Source organism: Haematobia irritans, chromosome 1, assembly GCF_050003625.1.
Source record: "Haematobia irritans isolate KBUSLIRL chromosome 1, ASM5000362v1, whole genome shotgun sequence".
NCBI lineage: Eukaryota > Metazoa > Arthropoda > Insecta > Diptera > Muscidae > Haematobia > Haematobia irritans.
Genome location: NC_134397.1, coordinates 12,136,812 through 12,157,241, shown reverse-complemented (window position 1 = coordinate 12,157,241; position 20,430 = coordinate 12,136,812). Strand labels below are relative to the sequence as shown.

Here is a 20,430-nt window from a genome sequence, read left to right as displayed (position 1 = left end):
TTATTTCTATAGAAAATTTTGTCAAAATTTTATATCTATAGAAAATTTAGTCAAAATGTTATTCCTATAGAAAATTTTGTCAACATTTTATTTCTATAGAAAATTTTGTCAACATTTTATTTCTATAGAACATTTCGTCAACATTTTATTTCTATATAAAATTTTGTTAAAATTTTATTTCTATGGAAAATTTTGTCAAAATTTTGTTTCTATAGAAAATTTTGTCAAAATTTTATTCCTATAGAAAATTTTGTCAACATTTTATTTCTATAGAAAATTTTGTCAACATTTTATTTCTATAGAACATTTCGTCAACATTTTATTTCTATATAAAATTTTGTTAAAATTTTATTTCTATGGAAAATTTTGTCAAAATTTTGTTTCTATAGAAAATTTTGTCAAAATTTTATTTCTATAGGCAATTTTGTCAAAATTTTATTTCTATGGAAAATTTTGTCAAAATTTTATTTCTATAGAAAATTTTGTCAAAATTTTATTTCTATAGAAAATTTTGTCAAAATTTTGTTTCTATAGAAAATTTTGTCAACATTTTATGTCTATAGAAAATTTTGTCAACATTTTATTTCTATAAAAAATTTTGTCAAAATTTTATTTCTATGGAAAATTTTGTCAAAATTTTATTTCTATAGAAAATTTTGTCAAAATTTTATTTCTATAGAAAATTTTGTCAAAATTTTATTTCTATAGAAAATTTTGTCAACATTTTATTTCTATAAAAAAATTTTGTCAAAATTTTATTTCTATAGAAAATTTTGTCAAAATGTTATCTCTATAGAAAATTTAGTCAAAATTTTATTCCTTAGAAAATTTTGTCAAAATTTTAGTTCTATGGAAAATTTAGTCAAAATTTTGTTTCTATAGAAAATTTTGCCAAAATTTTATTTCTATAGAAAATTTTTTAAAAATTTATTTCTGTAGAATATTTTGTCAAAATTTTATTTCTGTAGAATATTTTGCCGAAATTTTATTTTTATAGAAAATTTTGTCAAAATTGTATTTCTAAAGAAAATTTTGTCAAAACTTTATTTCTGTAGAACATTTAGCCGAAATTTTATTTCTATAGAAAATTTTGCCAAATTTTATTCCTATATATAATTTTGTCAAAAATTTATTTCTATAGAAAATTTTGTCAAAATTTTATTTCTGTAGAAAATTTTGTCAAAATTTTATTTCTACAAAAAAAATCTGATTCAATCACGAAATTAATTGATCCAATTGATTTTTTAATTGAAATGTCTTCAATCACAGAAATGACAGTATCAATTAAAAAATTAATTGATCCAATTAAAAAAATTAATTGATACTATTAATTTTTGTGATTGATTTTTGTTTCAATTAAAAAATTTGTTGAATCAATTAAATTTTTAATTGAATATTTTTTAAAACTCGACTAAAATTTTAGTTTGAAAAATTTTCGTGAAATTTTTTTCTGAGTACAGAAAATTTTGTCAAAACTTTATTTCTATAGAAAATTATGTCAAAATTTTATTTCTATAGAAAATGTTGTCAAAATTTTATTTCTATAGAAAATTTTGTCAAAATGTTATTTCTATAGAAAATTTTGTCAAAATTTTATTTCTATAGAAAATTTTGTCAAAATTTTATTTCTATAGAAAATTTTGTCAAAATTTTATTTCTATAGAACATTTCGCCGAAATTTTATTTCTATAGAAAATTTTGTCAAAATTGTATTTCTAAAGAAAATTTTGTAAAAATTTTATTTCTATAGAAAATTTTGTAAAAATTTTATTTCTATATAAATATTGTCAAAATTTTATTTCTATAGAACATTTTGTCGAAACTTTATTTCTATAGAAATTTTTATCAAAATTTTATTTCTATAGAAAATTTTGTCAAAATTTTATTTCTGTAGAATATTTTGTCAAAAATTTATTTCTATAGAAAATTGTTGTCACTAAAGCCAGTTTGACGCTATTCTAGTTCATGGAAATTATTATGTCTTACTTAAAATATAAGAACTTTTCCGTGACCATAATAATTTTTTTTTGTACGTTAGTTAAATGAACCCAAAAAGGAGAAATTTATACATAAATAAGTCATAAAGATTTTCTAAATTTGTATTTCCACACAAAATAGTAAAGAAGTTGTAAATTTTTTGAATTTTAACACACATGCGCCAACTTTGGACTTCGTATGGAGCTAATGCCTTTTTTTCTATCAAACTAGAAAATTTTCTTCAACAAGCTAAATAATCAATGATGTCCAATAAATTTTCTTGAATATGTAAAAAAATATTTGAACAAATTTGTAATACAGTTTTATTTTTATTTATTTAGTTAAATTTTTCTAAAATTAAGCCACATTTTCCTTCGTGATGCGTTCACTGTTTTTTGAGTGTAGCATGATACATCACAATTCTATTTATGTCTCCAAAGAAACGCTGCTTATAGATTTATTACTTTAATAGGTATTTAAAAAACAAATTCTTTATGTTCTAAAAGTTCTCGTTTGCGGTTTAATAATATGTGCCAGTATATTTTTCTTTTATTCCCATGCATACCCATATTTAAAACAAAAAAAAACGTTTAATGTCTAAAACATGTCTATGTAAAAGAAATAGTCGTTGATTTCCATATCTGTATATGTAGTTATGAATGAAATATGTCTTAAAACAATTTCTATTTAATAAAAATGGAATCAAAATTCAATTGTGAAAATAACGACGTCATGTCAATGAATGGATGGCTGGCGTATAACAACAAATACCCCATATAATAGACATTGTGATTTTTAATCATTATTTTAGAGAATACAAAAAACAAAAACAATAAAGGGCGTTTCTGAAATGATAAGAATATCGTATGCGAGTGAAGAGAAAGATAGCTACGAAATACAATGGTATACGTAAAATACTAAAGGAGTAAAAGAGCAAGAAATACTTAGTAGGCAAAGTGGTGAGTTTGTATTATATGTGAGAAGAGGCAAAAGAGCGTAATATACCCATTTAAGAGAATACAGGAACAAATCACAGAGAAAATGTCAATTATTGTGTCTTTTTTATTTAATAATGTATTGAATAAAATACCATTTTAATAAAAAAAAAATGGAGACTTGGTTTTATTAAACAAGAAGAAACACTATTACTACTTCTTCTTGTTATGGCTTCTACTGGAATGACTTGCTGTATTTTTATATGGAACATGAACGGAGATTTGTTTTGGTTTTTATTTTCATGGAGAATCTGAATACAATGTTTTTTTTCTGTAAAGAAACTGAGATTAGGAGGCTGTAGAACATACGATGAGATGAGGAGCCTCACAGTTTTATTAAAAAACTCAATACGTTAAGTAAAAATCGCGCACACTAGCTACTGTTGGTGGTTTCGTAAAAGAAAACGGAAATAATTGAAGAAATACTTTTGTGTTTTACTGTTTTCAAATAATAAAACCCAAAAAGAAAGTAATTTTTTATTGTTTGGAAAAAGTAATTGGGTTTCTTTGTGTATTATACAATTACGCTAATATTAAATGTTAAATATAAATGCAAAGAAAAAATCATGAAATGTGCCACCTCTAATCGTAATTTGTCGTTAAACACTAAAGTGACAAAAGCCAAACATCGTTCCAATTCCAATACCAATTCCTTGTTGACAAATGCGGCCAATATGAAAATAACAAAGGCTATAGTGAATTCAAAACAAAATCATAAAAATAAGCAAAAAGGTTTGTCATCAGGTGCTACTATTGCAAACACAAGCACTTCTTCTTCTTCAAACTTTACAACATCCAATTTACTACAACAACAATCCGCAGGGTTTTCTTATGAGAGACCAGAGGAGTCCTGTATGCAGCAGGACTTGGTAAATGTCAATGAACAATCCTTAGATTCAAGACAAAAAGAGAATTCAACTACTACAGACCAAGAAACTAGCTCTAGGAACTCTTTGTGTGCGCTTTTAACAACAACCCAGAAAGAGACAGACAGTCCGTATGGTAAAGAGCAAAGATCACCCACACACTTGAATGCTACATACAATAATGCAAAAGCAACAACACCAACATACGGTAAAAACAACGATAATACTGAGTTGCAGGCAGCAGGAGCCCAAGAAACAAGAGAGCATAACAACACACACAATAGCATTTATAATAGCAGCAGCAACAACAACAATAACTACCACCAACAGGCTGGCAATAATAACATCAACAATGTTCCAACAACAAATACAACCTCTACGGACTGTAGTGAGTTTTTAAGGTCTGAGACGACGAATTTGAATTTATCGTCTTTGGGTGCTAAAACACCAATGCTCATATCAGTTGTCAACGAACAATCAAACCAAACAGTGATCACAATACCACAGACGAACACAATAACGACGACGACAACGACGGCAATAACGAAGCAGAAGAACCACGACGAAAATAACATCCTACTCGCCCATAACAACAACAGCAACAACAACCATATTAATAGTACCGAAGTGGTGACACCACCAACGACGATTAATACTAATAATAATAAGACCACAATAACGGCGGCAACGGCGATAACCGCAAATGAAGCTCATCCACAAGAGAAAAACGATCTTTATCAGCCGCCGCCACAAAGTGCTAACAATAATAATAATAAATTCTCAACTTCAAATTTCACTTTGAAAACTTTAGAAACGCCTCCAAAGGCCAATGAAAGTGTTACAAAAAGTGCAATAAAACACAGTGAAACGACAAATTTAGAACAAAATATTAGTGATAATCAAATCAAAGAAACAACAACAACAGCAGCAAAACAAGTAGCCAACAATAAAACAGTGATAAATAGTGTAATAACCATTGCAAATGCTACTATAAACACGAATACCAATCAAAATAAATGTAATAATAATGAAAATAGTGTGAATTTAAATGATAGCACTCTCTTAAAAAAAGACCAAACAAATATTAAATTAGCTCATGATAATTTTATCGGCGCAAATAATCTGGAAACGTCAGATCTAACAGCCAACGATTCCAATACACCGCAGAATTATCGCGGTTTGAATAATTCTGTGATCATTGCCAATTATACAAATTCTCAATCGCAAACACCTGTTGCTGGCTCGTATCAGCACCAGGCCCATACAATTTCGGGGAATACATCGAATTCAAATGCTCCAACACAAACTTCACAATATAATCAAAATCCATTAAATCCTAATATACTCAGTAATGCAAGTAGTGGTGATCCAAATCTCAATTTAGCGGTGATTGGCTCCAATGAACTGCAGCATCATCAACAACAATTACAGAATAGTCAAGGATCAGCCAATAACCACGTAAATTTACAAGTGGCCCAACAAGAAATTCAACATCACTCTCCCCATCCGTCCCATCCGCACCCAACTCATCATCAACATCAATTAGCCTGTACCGAGCATTGGTTAAGTGTTTATAATTCTTGTGCCTATGATCTATCACTTAATCATCCAGGAGCAATTGGTTCTGAATTAAGTCCGGCTGGTAATTCCAAAGATTTCATTAATTTGCAGCTTTTGTCCGGCTCCTTCATACCGAGCCATTCATCGGGTCATCATTCACAAGAACCTTCTAATCCTTATTATACAAACCATCTGATGAGTCCCTCCAACGTTAACGCCATTGCTCCCGCCTATTTACACGAAGATCATAACGTCAACACCATGCGTTCCAATTTAGCCTTATATCCGTCACCTTATGGTTCACATCACGATCATCATTTACATCAACATACCCTAATGGGTTCGCAAAATATCGCGGCTTCTACACATCACACTCCCAGTAGTATTGATGAGGTCATACACGACACCCTAAAAGATGAATGTCTGGAGGATCACCATACCGGTGTCAGTTATCTAACATTGAACTCAGTGGTGGATGTACAATCGCTAAAGGATTCGTATCATTCGCCAAATCTTACTCAAGATCTGACACATTTGACAGCGATAGCTCCTACCCATTTGCAAGCCCCATCACCCAGTACGCCTCATCATTTGCATGCTGTACATTATATACAGCATAATAACGCTGCAAGTCCTGGGCCTAATTCGCCATCGCCTTCGTCGGCTTTGTCTCAGACGGGAGATTTGGCTACACTGCAAAGTTTTACCCAGTTGACAAATGCAAGTGGAACTAGCCATCGGGACATCTATAGCATGCTGACGGTACCCGAACAAGCGCAAATGTTTAGTTTTAATTCACCTCCATCGCCGGTTTTATCCAATAGGTAAGTGGTTCTTTTGAAATGTTGAATTTTGTTGAAGAATTTGCTTAATGGGAAGGGACTGAGACCTAATTCTATGCAAGCTTATAGATATTCAGATATTCTTAGTTTCACGATGAATTTAACTTCAGAATTTATTCTTACAAGTTTTATATGCATTTTGGTAACTCAATAAAACCTTAAGTCCAGGACGAATTATCTTCAAAGAAATCCTAGTTTTGGGACCATCATTAAAATAAAGGTTCAAGATTTTATTTTATTATTTATTATTTTATTATTTCTTAATATCATGAATGCATTCGTTATGGCAAAGAAATTTGATTTTAAAGCACGACTACAACTTTCAAGGATGTGTAGGTTCAATGAAAATATTTTAAAAATTTATATTAAAGATAACTGTCCTTAAGTTAATATAAGTTTTACTAAGTTTACAAATAGACTAATTTATTTATTTGTTTCCCTTGATATTTGGAGGTCAGTTTTTTCACCCATATAACTAATTAAATTAAATTAAATTAAAGCAAAACAAAACCCAAACCAAAGTGTTCTCATAAATTAAAATTTGAAAAATTTGAATATATTGCAGTAATAAAATTAACCACAAAAGCCCCAGTCGACAACTACACCAGCTAAAGTAAATAAATAAACAATCGTTACCGTTTTCCATAGCTGCGATTTGCTTTGCATTGTTAACAGTATACAGCCAGAAAAATAATTCTATTGAAACAAATGAATTTTTGAAATAAATTCTTAAAATGTTAGATTTTTTATTGTACCTATAATAGAAAATATAAAATTTTTTATTAAAATTGTGCCAAAAATTTCAATAGTTGCAAATATAGCATAATCATTAAAAATATAGCTTTAAATATAGTAAATTAAGTTTACTACAAAAATTGTGAAAATCTTTTCCACCTCGTTGGCTACGTCTCCAGGCAAAATTAGGCAGGTCATTGGACCCTACATAGGACATAGGCCACATTCAAAAACCCTAAAAAAAAGCGAACTCTCTATTTCACTAGTTCATAGATTTATTGTGTTTAGAAAAAATGTCATTTACTCTAATAATTTTTTGCGTATATTAGTTAAATGAACTAAAAAACGGGAAAAAATTATACACAAATGAAGAATGAAGATTTACTAAATTCGTACTTCTCACAAAATAGTTCATTATTTCTTTAAATTTGTAAATTTTTCTACACATGCGTCCACCATGAACTTCGTATGTCACTAAAGACATTCTTGCAATTTTGAACTCCAATTTCTTCCATCAAACTGCAAAATTTTCTTTAACAAGTGAAAAAAAATATTTATGTCTAAGAAATTTTCTTGAATTCGTCAAAAAATATTTACTTATTTTTGTGATATCGGCGTGATGCCAGCGTTTGTAATACTGTTTAGTTAAAAATTTCTAAAAATATTTAAAATTTTCTAAAATTAACCAAAAGTTTTCTTCCTGATGGGTTCACTGTTTTTTCAGTGAAGAAAGAAGAAGGATTTTGATATTGATACCGAGCTAAATATGCGGCTTATTTAGAATAAACCTATTTAGCTTTAAATCTGGGATCAATGAAATTAAATCAGGATATAGCTCTTATTTATTGAATTTTCATTTTCTATTTGCGATATATTAATAAAGCTGTTCAAAGTACAAATAAATACCAGTTTCAAACTCCAGATTTTAATAAATACTTAAAAATTAAAAACTTTTTCTTAATTCCAAAAAAAAAACTTTAAGCCAAATATGGAAAAACCTATAGTTGAAGTGCATTTACCTTAACTTTAAAGATTCCATATTAAGGAAAATTTGCCTCCAAAGTCATGTGACTTTAACGGAGGGATGCAAATTTTCAAGATTCGCGTCCTAAATTTAATGAAAAAAATTTTGAAGCTAAAATTATAATTTTGTTTAATTAAATTAAAAAGAAAATTTATAATATACATTATTAAAATGTCATTGATAAAAAGAAATTTATTCTTAATATTGTCTAAATTTAATCCTAGACAGCTTATGTGCGTCTGAGACACGTATGCGTTCTTTAGTTTTTCACACTTCCTCATGAAAATGATTTCCGAAAATGTGATTTTTTTGTTACACAATAAATAAAAGTTTAGCTAAAAACGTGTATATATGAAAAGCATTTGTATAAAGAATCGGTGTAAGAACAAAAATTTAAAACCAAAATCTACAAATTTTGTCCACATGATGACAAACTATGATATGTCCCTCACACGTATGTTTAGTTTTACGGGTCTTTCAGTAGGTTAAGCTTTCTAGGATTAAGTTAATGCAATCTAAAATTTAGGTTGCATAATTTCTTCATATTTATATATATATATTTTTATATATTTTTTTTGCAATTTGGTTATGAAAAATTTCATTCGTGGTGGTCATTTGGCTGACATTGCATTTCAGATTTGACAACAACCTTCCTTTTTTATAATGAAATAAATATCCGTTAATTTATCTCAAAAAATTATATTTTCGTTAATATCAAAATAACACCTCTTATTGGAAAGTGTAAGACAATAACTTTTGGATTCAAGGTTTTTTTATTTTGAAAACAGACAAAAAAAAAATATATTTCCCTTGCTATTAATTATTGATAAAATTTGTTGAGTGTATTTTTTCTATATGTATATCACAAATATGGTAAATATTCCATATACGTATAATTAGAAAAATAGGTAAAAGGAGGCTACAATTTTTAAAATTTTTTTCTCACATTGCTGTTAAAAATAAAAACATTCCCAACCATTATATAGAACCATATAATTGCTTAGCTTGAGACCGCAATCCATGAACACAATTACGGTAAGGGAAAAGAGTTTAAAAAAAATTCTATATTCCAACTACTTTACATATCAAAGTAGTGGTATTGAAAAAAAAAATCCCTTCTTGCGGGGACATAAGTATTAAATATCTAGCTTTAAACATTAGGTCGTTCATTCTTGGTCATTTATCCAAATGCAAAAAACAAAAAAACATTGTTAATAACAATCTCATATTTCTTTAAAAAAAAAAGTGCAGGCACCACATAACATAAAAGTAGGAGTATTGAAATGTATGACGCTTATAAATGCTGATTTAACACATTTTTCGGCAAGTTTTTTTTTCGACATTACGTAGCCAGGTTTAAGCACCACATATTCGTTTTTGTTTTACCCTATCACACCTGGCCACCTTTTATATATATTTTTGGCTTAACAAAAAATCATAAGCTTAGAGTTTGATGATAACTTAAGAACGTGTTCATTTGTACATACTGTTCTTTTTCAGTTCTTTTTCTCCTCTCCCACATAGTGGCAACAACACCTATTTAAGACAAATTCCCGCATAAAATGCGGAAGTAGCCAACATTTTGTTTGGTAACAATGAGATATGTTTGTGTTTCTTTTTTTTTTTTTGGGCCAGTTTATTGGGTAGGGTCACTGTCTGTCGAGCGCCGTATGCTCGGCACGTGCTTAATTAGATATTTTTAATTTTTTCTCTTATTTTGTAAATTGATGTCTTGAACCCGCATTTCTTTTAGAGAAGTTTAATTTGTTTCTAACACACCTGGAAGTAATAGACAGGAGAGTTACTGACGTACTTTCAAAGAAAATCATCGTTTGTTGACAAAACTTAACATTTTAATGAAATTCACTTCGAGAAATATCTACAATTATAATACCAAGAAGAATGTCCCCAAAATATTCATTCGCAAATATATTTTCATAAAAAGAGAACCATGATTGCGTGAACAATTTTGGAGAGTTTTACAAGTATGTTATAATGAAATATTATATCCTCCAGCCAGATCCATACTAAATGCTATGAAAAAGTTAATTCTGCCGGACGTTTTATTTTCAACAGTGATGCCAACTCCAGAATGCAAAAAGCACGAAAAATATATTATAAATTCTAACATACAACCTCCCCCCACAAAAACTACTAAAATTAAAAAAAAAAATGTGATTTGACACATTTTTAATTTTATGAAATTATGAACCTCTATTCCAGTGTACACCTTGAACACTTTGAATTAGAGGTGTGCACGTGACACGAAATTGTCGTGACTCACGAAAATGTTCGTGACTCGCGCGTGAGTCACGCTGATGGACTCAGAATGCAAAAAGCACCAAAAATATATTATAAATTCTAACATTCCATCTCCCCCCACAAAAACTACTAACATTAAAAAAAGTGATTTGACACATTTTTAATTTTATGAAATTATGAACCTCTATTCCAGTGTACACCTTGAACACTTCGAATTAGAGGTGTGCCGTGGCACAAAATTATCGTGACTCACGAATATGTTCGTGACTCGCGCGTGAGTCGTGAGTCACGCTGATGGTAACGGCGTGAGTGTGCGCGAGCGTGAGTCACGAAAATAATATCTTCGTGAGTGTGCATGAGTAACGAATTTCGGAAAAACACACTCACGAAAATAATCCCGCTTACGAACATAAAATTCTTACGAGTTCAATGCACATATAATTTTAGTGACATCCTAAGTGTTAAAAGTTTTATAACGCTCTCGATTTTAATCATATTCATATTTTCAGTCAGGTTCTATAGGTAGATTACTCATAAAATTATTCGTGAGTCACGACATTTTTCGTGAGTCAAGATATTTTTCATGAGTCACGACATTTAAAAGATTTTCGTGCATGAGTACAAATTTTCTTTTCGTGAGCGTGAGTCCTACCAAAAAATATCGTGCGTGAGTGTGCGTGAATAAGATTTCTTCGTCGTGAGTATGTGTGAGTAATATATTACCCACGTGCACACCTCTACTTTGAATGCAATTCATTCATCCAATTAATTTGGGTCAATAATGTCTTTCAAATTTCTAAATAATTTTTTTAGAGGAGAAAAACATTTTTTTCGACATTAAATTTGGAAATATTAATATTTAGAGGGAGTCTATTTCTTATTTCAGTTATGAGTGGTTTTGTGAATTTAATACAAACCTTTTTAATTACATCTTTATCAATTTCGTAAATTCGGCACTCCTCGCTAGACATTTCCCAGCAAAAACTCCTATTACCAGGTATGAGTATAAGTATGCCTGCACCAAATTGGTTCTAAAGAATACCGCACCAAATTGGCATCACTGATTTTCAATGAATAAATTTATCAAGTTCTTTAATCTTCTCTCTCCATAAAGCTTAAATAAAAATTAATTAATATTAGTAAGTTTAGAATTAGTATACAGTGAAACCTCTCTAATTCAGATACCACTCAAAAGTGTACAATTTTGGAGAGACGTTTGCTACATTATCGCATTAAAATCCATAAGGACATAATTTCGGTGACTCTGTGTGTTAAATTTTTACAGATTTTAATGTACTTTTATTTTGGTGTAGCATTTTTTAATGTCAAAAAAAACTATTCCAGCAAACACTTGGTGTGTAGTTTCGGTGAAAAAGGCTTACCAAGACCATTTACACTATACCTCCAGCAATATTGTATGCCTGAGAAAAACTCCAAACAATCACAAGACGTTTTCAATTACCATACATCCGATTTTCATGAGTACCATCATGTACCAAAAATTTTGTGGTTCAATTCTTGCTCATTTCTCATCCATATTTGTGAATTAGCTCTTGGTAATGCTGCAGAGAAATATTTTCATTAACATAAAGAACATACCAAACAACTAACAAAATTTGCATGCAATAGTAGTCGCACGGTTGAAAAAGACTGTTTTTCATATGTTTGGCTATAAACATTATATGTTTGGAACACAAATTTTTAAACACAATATTTTTGAGTGCAAGCATATAATGTTCATAAACTAGCATAACATGTTTGGGACAGATATGTTAATATGTTAGAACATATTATGTTTGGGACATAAAATGTTTGTAAATATAATATGCTTGGATGCAAACATATATTAATTTAGAAATAGCCTATAAACATATATGTGTTTGGTAGCTTGGAGCGCTATTTAACAGGGAGCGATATTGAATTAAGTTGGTGGTTGTTGCTTGTTATTACAAAATTAACATTTTATTTTTCCTTGGGCAATTGATCAGCTACTTCTTTGATCCTTACAAACTGTGTGGCCCGCTGTTCGAATCCCCGTCCGGCAAAAGGTAAAATTAAAATAAAAAAAAAATCATACAATTGAATAATTTCTTCTACAATGTTTGTATTACAGAAAAAGGTGCTAAGAACTAAAAAATCTCGTGGAAGTGAGAAAGATGTGGGGGAATATACAATTAGGCAGAAACAAAATTTTGAGCATTCAGGTCGAAAACCTATGTTGTTAGCACCTATATTACCTGTTTATTTTCATAATTTATTTATTTATTTATTTTATTTTCATTATGTAATTTGAAGCCACATAGCGGCCAATTTATGTAAATTACAATTATGATTGTAAATATATAAATAAATAAATAAAATTTTGAGCACAATATTGTTTGGGAGAATTTTTTTAAGCATATAATATTTTTGGGTGCAAAATGCTTCCAAACATTATATGTTCACATAATAACATATTGTGTTTTGGAAGACAACATTATTGAATTTGGATGCAAAAATACAAAATGTTTGGAACTTAGACTACCCAAACATATATTGTTTAGACCAATATGCTTTCAAACATATTATATATTGGAAGAGATCAAACATATAAATGTTTGGGCAATACCCAAAAATATATATGCTTGAAGCAAAATATGTTTGGGAGTATATGTTACAGAAGCGATTTTTTGTGAGCGTGCGGTTACCAATTTTAATATAATTTACCTTCAAAATTATTCGGTAATAAGAGTTTTTGCTGAGATGTTAGGATCTTCCACGCACACCTGTGTTTTGTTTTGGTTAATATTGTGGTCCACCAGATATTTTCTGGTATTTAGCCATTTGATTACCACTACGGAGTGAAAGTTGTCGAATTCAAATCGACTATCATGGTGTTATGTACCAGTATTATTATAACGATTTATGATACAATACATATATATTTAATCCATTTAGAGGTGTTTCAACAAAAACTACACGCTCACAAAAAATCGATTCTGTAACATATACTCCCAAACATATTTTGCTTCAAGCATATACATTTTTGGCTATTGCCCAAACATTTATATGTTTGATCTCTTCCAATATATAATATTTTTGAAAGCATATTGGTCTAAACAATATATGTTTGGGTAGTCAATTTCCAAACATTTTGTATTTTTGCATCCAAATTCAATAATGTTGTCTTCCAAAAGACAATATGTTATTATGTGAACATATAATATGTTTGGAAGCATTTTGCACCCAAAAATATTATATGCTTAAAAAAAAATTTCCCAAACAATATTGTGCTCAAAATTTTATTTATTTATTTATTTATTTACAATCATAATGAATTATGAAAATAAACAGGTAATATAGGTGCTAACAACATAGGTTTTCGACCTGAATGCTCAAAATTTTGTTTCTGCCCAATTGTATATTCCCCCACATCTTTCTCACTTCCACGAGATTTTTTAGTTCTTAGCACCTTCTTCTGTAATACAAACATTGTAGAAGAAATTATTCAATTGTATGATTTTTTTATTTTAATTTTACCTTTTGCCGGACGGGGATTCGAACAGCGGATTACACAGTTTGTAAGGATCAAAGAAGTAGCTGATCAATTGCCCAAGGAAAAATAAAATGTTAATTTTGTAATAACAAGCAACAACCACCAACTTAATTCAATACCGCTCCCTGTTAAATAGCGCTCCAAGCTACTAAACACATATATGTTTATAGGCTATTTCTAAATTAATATATGTTTGCATCCAAGCATATTATATTTACAAACATTTTATGTCCCAAACATAATATGTTCTAACATATTAACATATATGTCCCAAACATGTTATGCTAGTTTATGAACATTATATGCTTGCACTCAAAAATATTGTGTTTAAAAATTTGTGTTCCAAACATATAATGCTTATAGCCAAACATATGAAAAACTGTCTTTTCCATCCGTGTAGCCGCTTTTGGTTTACCAATCAAATTTTGTTTAGTGACCTCCTTTTTTTTGTCATATCAATTAAGCAGTACCTATGCCAAATCATAGAGATCAAAGTTCCATATGAATGATTTGCATATTTCTGACTCATATTAGGCTTTTTGTAAAACAAATACTATTCACCTTATTTTGAATGAAATCCTTTATGATCGATTTCAATATACATTCACATATGTACTCTAATATTTTGTTCACCTAGAAGTATTTCTGGGAATTTTCTCTATTGTTTATTTGCAAGTAAAGAGGCGCACGTGCTTTTCTATGACTCTAAAAAACTATAGCAATGATTGTATATTTTGAACAGTAAAAAGCAAAAAATTCTAAGTGATTGTAGTTTTAACGCCAAAGAAAACAGAAAATGAATTAAACAAAATATTAAACCAGAATTGAAACAATATATCATTAGAAGCTCTTTTCTCAGTTCTTAAGATAATGATAAAATTTCTTAATGATAAAAATTCACTTATGTTGATTTCGATTGTAATACAAAGTGCAACATTTACGAAATTGGTTACAGAATATAAACAACTGCGCTATAGCTTTTGAGTTGAGGATCCCTGACAGCGTTATGAATCAGCAACATTTTTAGGATGACGATATAATTTGGGCGTAAGGATATACACAATTTTTTTCTGATTCAATCACGAAATTAATTGATTCAATTAATATTTTAATTGAAAATATGAAATGATAGTATCCGTTAAAAAATTAATTGATCCAATTAAAAATTAATTGATACTATTAAATTTTGTGATTGATTTTTGTTTCAATTAAAACATTTGTTGAATCAATTAAATTTTTTAATTGAATTAAGATTTTTTTTCCAATCAAGAATTTAATTGGAAAAAAATTCGTTAATTTTTTTTCTGTGTAATTAGGAAAGAAGTAATATAATCCCAGGGTTGTACGATGAACACCTTTAGATTAACTTCCGAGGAAATGACAATTATACATCCTTAAAAAAGGTTTCCAGGAATATTAAATAATTTTTCGTGGCCCTATAAAAATGTCACAGATTCGAAAACACTTTTTGATAGATTTTAAGAATCGATATCTTATTTTAGAATTAATCCATTTGGCTTTTTAAAAGCTTCCATCCTCGTTTGCTGAACACCCATTGTAATAACCTTTAAACATGACTCATGAACATGTACTTTTTTTTAATATTTTTTTTTTTCATTTAAAAATAATACTTAATAATAAAAGCATATAAGAAAGAAAATAAAAAAAGAAACAGCGAAACAAAATTTCTATTGTTTATTTGTATGAATCAATACAAGTAAATTGACATTTCCAACACTATTTGTATATAGAAACTTTAACGTTAAGTTATATGTAAACTAGCAGTATTTATATGTAACAGAGACTTCGATATATATTTTTTTTCAAAGTTAATGAAAGGTATAATTTTAGTTATACTAGTTATGAATATAAATTTTCCAATTTTCAAGCTCAATGGAAAATTATATATCGTTGGCCCTAATGGACCTACGGATTTCAACAATATATGGGCATTGCTCTAAACTTAGCTTTAACCCTACAAAAGAGCATTGCTTTAACTCTGCAAAATTTTAGCCCATAATTTTTATTAGCTTTCAGATTTTCATCTATGCTAAACAATTATGCCTTACACTATTTGGCCTACATTTGAAATCAATGGTCAACATGACCCTAACATTATGTTGAAAATAATTATTATGCAAAAATTTCCAAAGAAATAGAATTAAAAAAAAAAAAAAAAAACAATAACTTACACAGAAACGTGAAAAACTAACATAAAATTCAAATGCGCCATAAACTTCGCTTTAGTGCGCATTGAGCTAAGAATTCATCTGCAGTATAGTTTGTGGTGTGTGAGTCGAGATTTAAGAAAGCGTATGTGACTTCTTTAAGAAGATTCTTTTATTACCGCAATGCATATTTTCTTCTTTGTCGTTGTCGTAGCTTTGCTAAACCAAAGATTATGAAACTGCAAAAATGTCAATAAAAAAAAAACAAAATTTAGACTTATTCTATATATGACAATTCATTTAGCTGGGTTTAGAATTACATATGATTGTCGTACATATTTCAGAAACACTCAAGAAACCAGAAGAAGATAAAATTATTTTAAAACTTCCTATATACATCTGACGACAAACCTACCTCTGCTGATGGTGGGGCATAACAATAGCAGTGTTTTTTTATATAATTATTTAAAACAAATAAAGCGCTATATAGCAAATCTTTTCATTTAAATATACTCTGGATACGGAAATCGTGAATATTTTTAAATTATTCAATTGATAGATCAAAATATTTTTTTTAACAAACCCATGACAATTGGGTTTGATTCACAATGACATATAATTGTGAATTATTAGGGATGGATCAAAAGATATTTTTTCCTAAATTATCTTTATTAATAAAACATAATAATTTACTTATTGTTGTTTTTGATCTCAGCTTAAAGCCATGCATTGACTAAACTACAAGTGTAGCTTAACCAACAGAGGAAAAGTATGCTTGTCAAATTTATTTGGGCAAATCCCTATAGACTGCAAGATGGTTGGATGTACAGCTGTTTCGGAATTACCACATTCCTCATCAGCATCCTCTACTTGCAGCAAAACTATCAACCAATTATCAGAATAAATTCGGGTAATTCACTCAATCCAAAGTGAACTGCACCTGAACCTTCCGAAAAAAAGTTTGATAGTCGGCTACTGCCTAAACAAATTTGCAAGCATATCTCTTTTCCTTTGCCAAACTCATATCATCGATTTGAATGTAGTTGCACACAAAGAAAATTTCATTAAAATTGAGCCAACGAAAATTTTTCATTGATATAATGAAAAATGTTCATTAATACAATGAAATAAATCGTTAATAGTAGGAAACGTTACGTTGATTGACAGAAAATTCGTTATAATAATGAAAAATTTCATTGTATTAACGAATTTGTTTCATTGGCTCACTTTTAATGAAACATTTCGTTAATATAACGAAACTTTTTCTATCAGTGTGGCTGGGTTTGTTTTTTGATAATAATTTACAATTCATCTTATTTCTATGAGCCCACGAACACGCTGAGAAGGAATATGATCACCTCAAACATGTTTCAAGAGCAAAATGTTATTTTTGTATGATGACATGTTTGTCACAAAAATGTTTTTTTTTCTCTTGCCAAAATCAGTTATGGTTGCGGCAACCATGTTACATGGTCACCACCAAAAAATAACATTTTGCTCCTAAAACATGTTTGAGGTGATCATATTCCTTCTGTGGGTGAAGCCACAGGGCTTGTTTGTAGAATGGGCATTACATCCATTCACAATAGCAATTAAGCCACGTGTTGTTTTTTTTCTAAATTTTGACACTTTGTCCACAAGAAAAAAAAATATCACTGAAATATTTACAATTAAAAAGTTAAATAAAATTGAAAACATAATCAATTAAAAATTTAACTAACAATAAACTTTTTTTTAACAAATTAAAAAAATAAAGTCAATTAAGAACATGAATAAATCTTTTTATATTTTTAATTCAAATATTAATTATCCCAATTAGCGTTTTAATTAAATAAAAAAATATTTTAAATATAATAATTAAAAACATAATAATAAATTGTATTCGGAATTAATAATTTTCATATTATTCATGGCTTTATTAAATTTTGACTCCAACTAGAATTATAATTGGAAAACACATAAGAAAATAGTTTATATAAAATAGTTTATAGTTTATTGTAAAATTACAAGAAAATTTTTTCATCTAAAGAAAAATTAATTATGAAGAAATAAATAATAGTACATTAAATAATTGACTGCCTAAATTAAAATTGAGTTTTTTGACCAAACCAATTTTAACTGAACCAAATATTACTCATTTTATTTTAAATCACAATAGCAAGTTATTAAAAACATTTGTTTCAATCACTACAAATAGACTCCAAATTAATTGCTTCATTCACGTAATTGATAAAACCTGGCGCTCATACCAATCAAAAAATGAATTGATCCAATAAAAAAATTATTGATACTTAAATCAATTATTTAAATACTTACATTTTTGTGATTGATTAACATAAATTGTTGAATCAATTGATCTTTTAATTGAATTTTTTTTCAATTCAATTTAAATTTTAATGGTAAAATATTGTTGATAGTTTTCTTTGTGTATGGACTATCCCATAAACTCTTTATATTTATATTTGAGTTTTTTTTTTTTTGACAAAAAAAAAAACAAAAAAATATTGACAGTTAAATCAATTTTTAAATTACTTAAATTTTCGTGATTGATATTTTGTTTTGATTAAAAAATTTGTTGAATCAATTGATCTATTAATTGATTATTTTTTCAAATTCAATTAAAATTTTAATTGAAAAATACTGTAGCTTTTTCTGTACTATCCCAAAAACACTTTATATTTATAAAGGGTGATTTGTTAAGAGCTTGATAACTTTTTTAAAAAAAAAAACGCATAAAATTTGCAAAATCTCATCGGTTCTTTATTTGAAACGTTAGATTGGTCCATGACATTTACTTTTTGAAGATAATTTCATTTAAATGTTGACCGCGGCTGCGTCTTAGGTGGTCCATTCGGAAAGTCCAATTTTGGGCAACTTTTTCGAGCATTTCGGCCGGAATAGCCCGAATTTCTTCGGAAATGTTGTCTTCCAAAGCTGGAATAGTTGCTGGCTTATTTCTGTAGACTTTAGACTTGACGTAGCCCCACAAAAAATAGTCTAAAGGCGTCAAATCGCATGATCTTGGTGGCCAACTTACCGGTCCATTTCTTGAGATGAATTGTTCTCCGAAGTTTTTCCTCAAAATGGCCATAGAATCGCGAGCTGTGTGGCATGTAGCGCCATCTTGTTGAAACCACATGTCAACCAAGTTCAGTTCTTCCATTTTTGGCAACAAAAAGTTTGTTAGCATCGAACGATAGCGATCGCCATTCACCGTAACGTTGCGTCCAACAGCATCTTTGAAAAAATACGGTCCAATGATTCCACCAGCGTACAAACCACACCAAACAGTGCATTTTTCGGGATGCATGGGCAGTTCTTGAACGGCTTCTGGTTGCTCTTCACTCCAAATGCGGCAATTTTGCTTATTTACGTAGCCATTCAACCAGAAATGAGCCTCATCGCTGAACAAAATTTGTCGATAAAAAAGCGGATTTTCTGCCACTGATTTTGGTAATAAAATTCAATGATTTGCAAGCGTTGCTCGTTAGTAAGTCTATTCATGATGAAATGTCAAAGCATACTGAGCATCTTTCTCTTTGACACCATGTCTGAAATCCCACGTGATCTGTCAAATACTAATGCATGAAAATCCTAACCTCAAAAGAATCACCCTTTATTTGAGATTTTTTTTTATCAGCGAAGTCTGAAGCCTGATATGAAGTAATATTTTTGGAACATCTGAAAATTTTTCTTTAAAAAAAAAACTTTCTCAAAAGAAAAGAAATTAATGATAAATAAAACAATTTTCTCGACTTTGTGGTTCTGCTAGTCATAATAGCATAGCACATAAACAAGATCATTGCAAAGTGGAAAATAACATAGAGAAAACATAAATAACAGTATTGGAATATCGAGGATTACTTGCAGAATATCATTTTGTTTTAATTCATCTTAAATTGTATTATTCAATCACAATATACTGTTATTGGGAATGATAATGATGCAGGTTCACATCTAATTTTTATTGCATGGAAAAGAAAAATAACAATAGTGCTAACGTGGGACTTTGATTGGTTTTACACTCAAAAATATATAGAATATATAACAAAATAAAACGAGACTATTAAATCTCATTACTATAATAACAATAACATTTAGCCAAAGTTTAGATAATGATATAATAATTTATTTTTTTTAATGTATTGTTTTTGTTGTTCTTATTGTTTAATAATGTCTTATTGACGATTAAACACGCGCTTCTTTACTGCAAATTTTTGTTGGTTTATCATGGAAAACGTTTTGGTATGACCACTGACCACTGGGTCTATTCAAGTTAACTGATGATGTATTGGCTGTTGCAGAATTTCTTTTGAATTTGTTTGCACCTTAGTATAGAGGGGTTTTAAATGGAATGTTCTCTATGTGTGATATGTGTTCGGTTGTTGGTTTACTTTTCTGCTTGAGATTTTTTTATGGTTCTTTTAGAACCATTTGTATGTCTTATTTTCTTATTCAAATCTAGG

General features: G+C 29.1%; 1 protein-coding gene across 3 annotated transcripts in view; it reads left to right on the top strand.

Annotated features, from left to right (window-relative positions):
- Positions 1-3,329: 3,329 nt before the first annotated feature.
- srp (serpent) overlaps positions 3,330-20,430 on the top strand; it is a 29,117-nt gene continuing 12,016 nt past the window's right edge. For all 3 annotated transcript variants that reach the window (XM_075289256.1, XM_075289255.1, XM_075289257.1), the window contains exon 1: positions 3,330-6,222. In XM_075289256.1, coding sequence (XP_075145371.1) covers positions 3,539-6,222 — 2,684 coding nt within the window. In that variant the 5' untranslated portion in view covers positions 3,330-3,538. The remainder of the gene's footprint in view (positions 6,223-20,430) is intronic.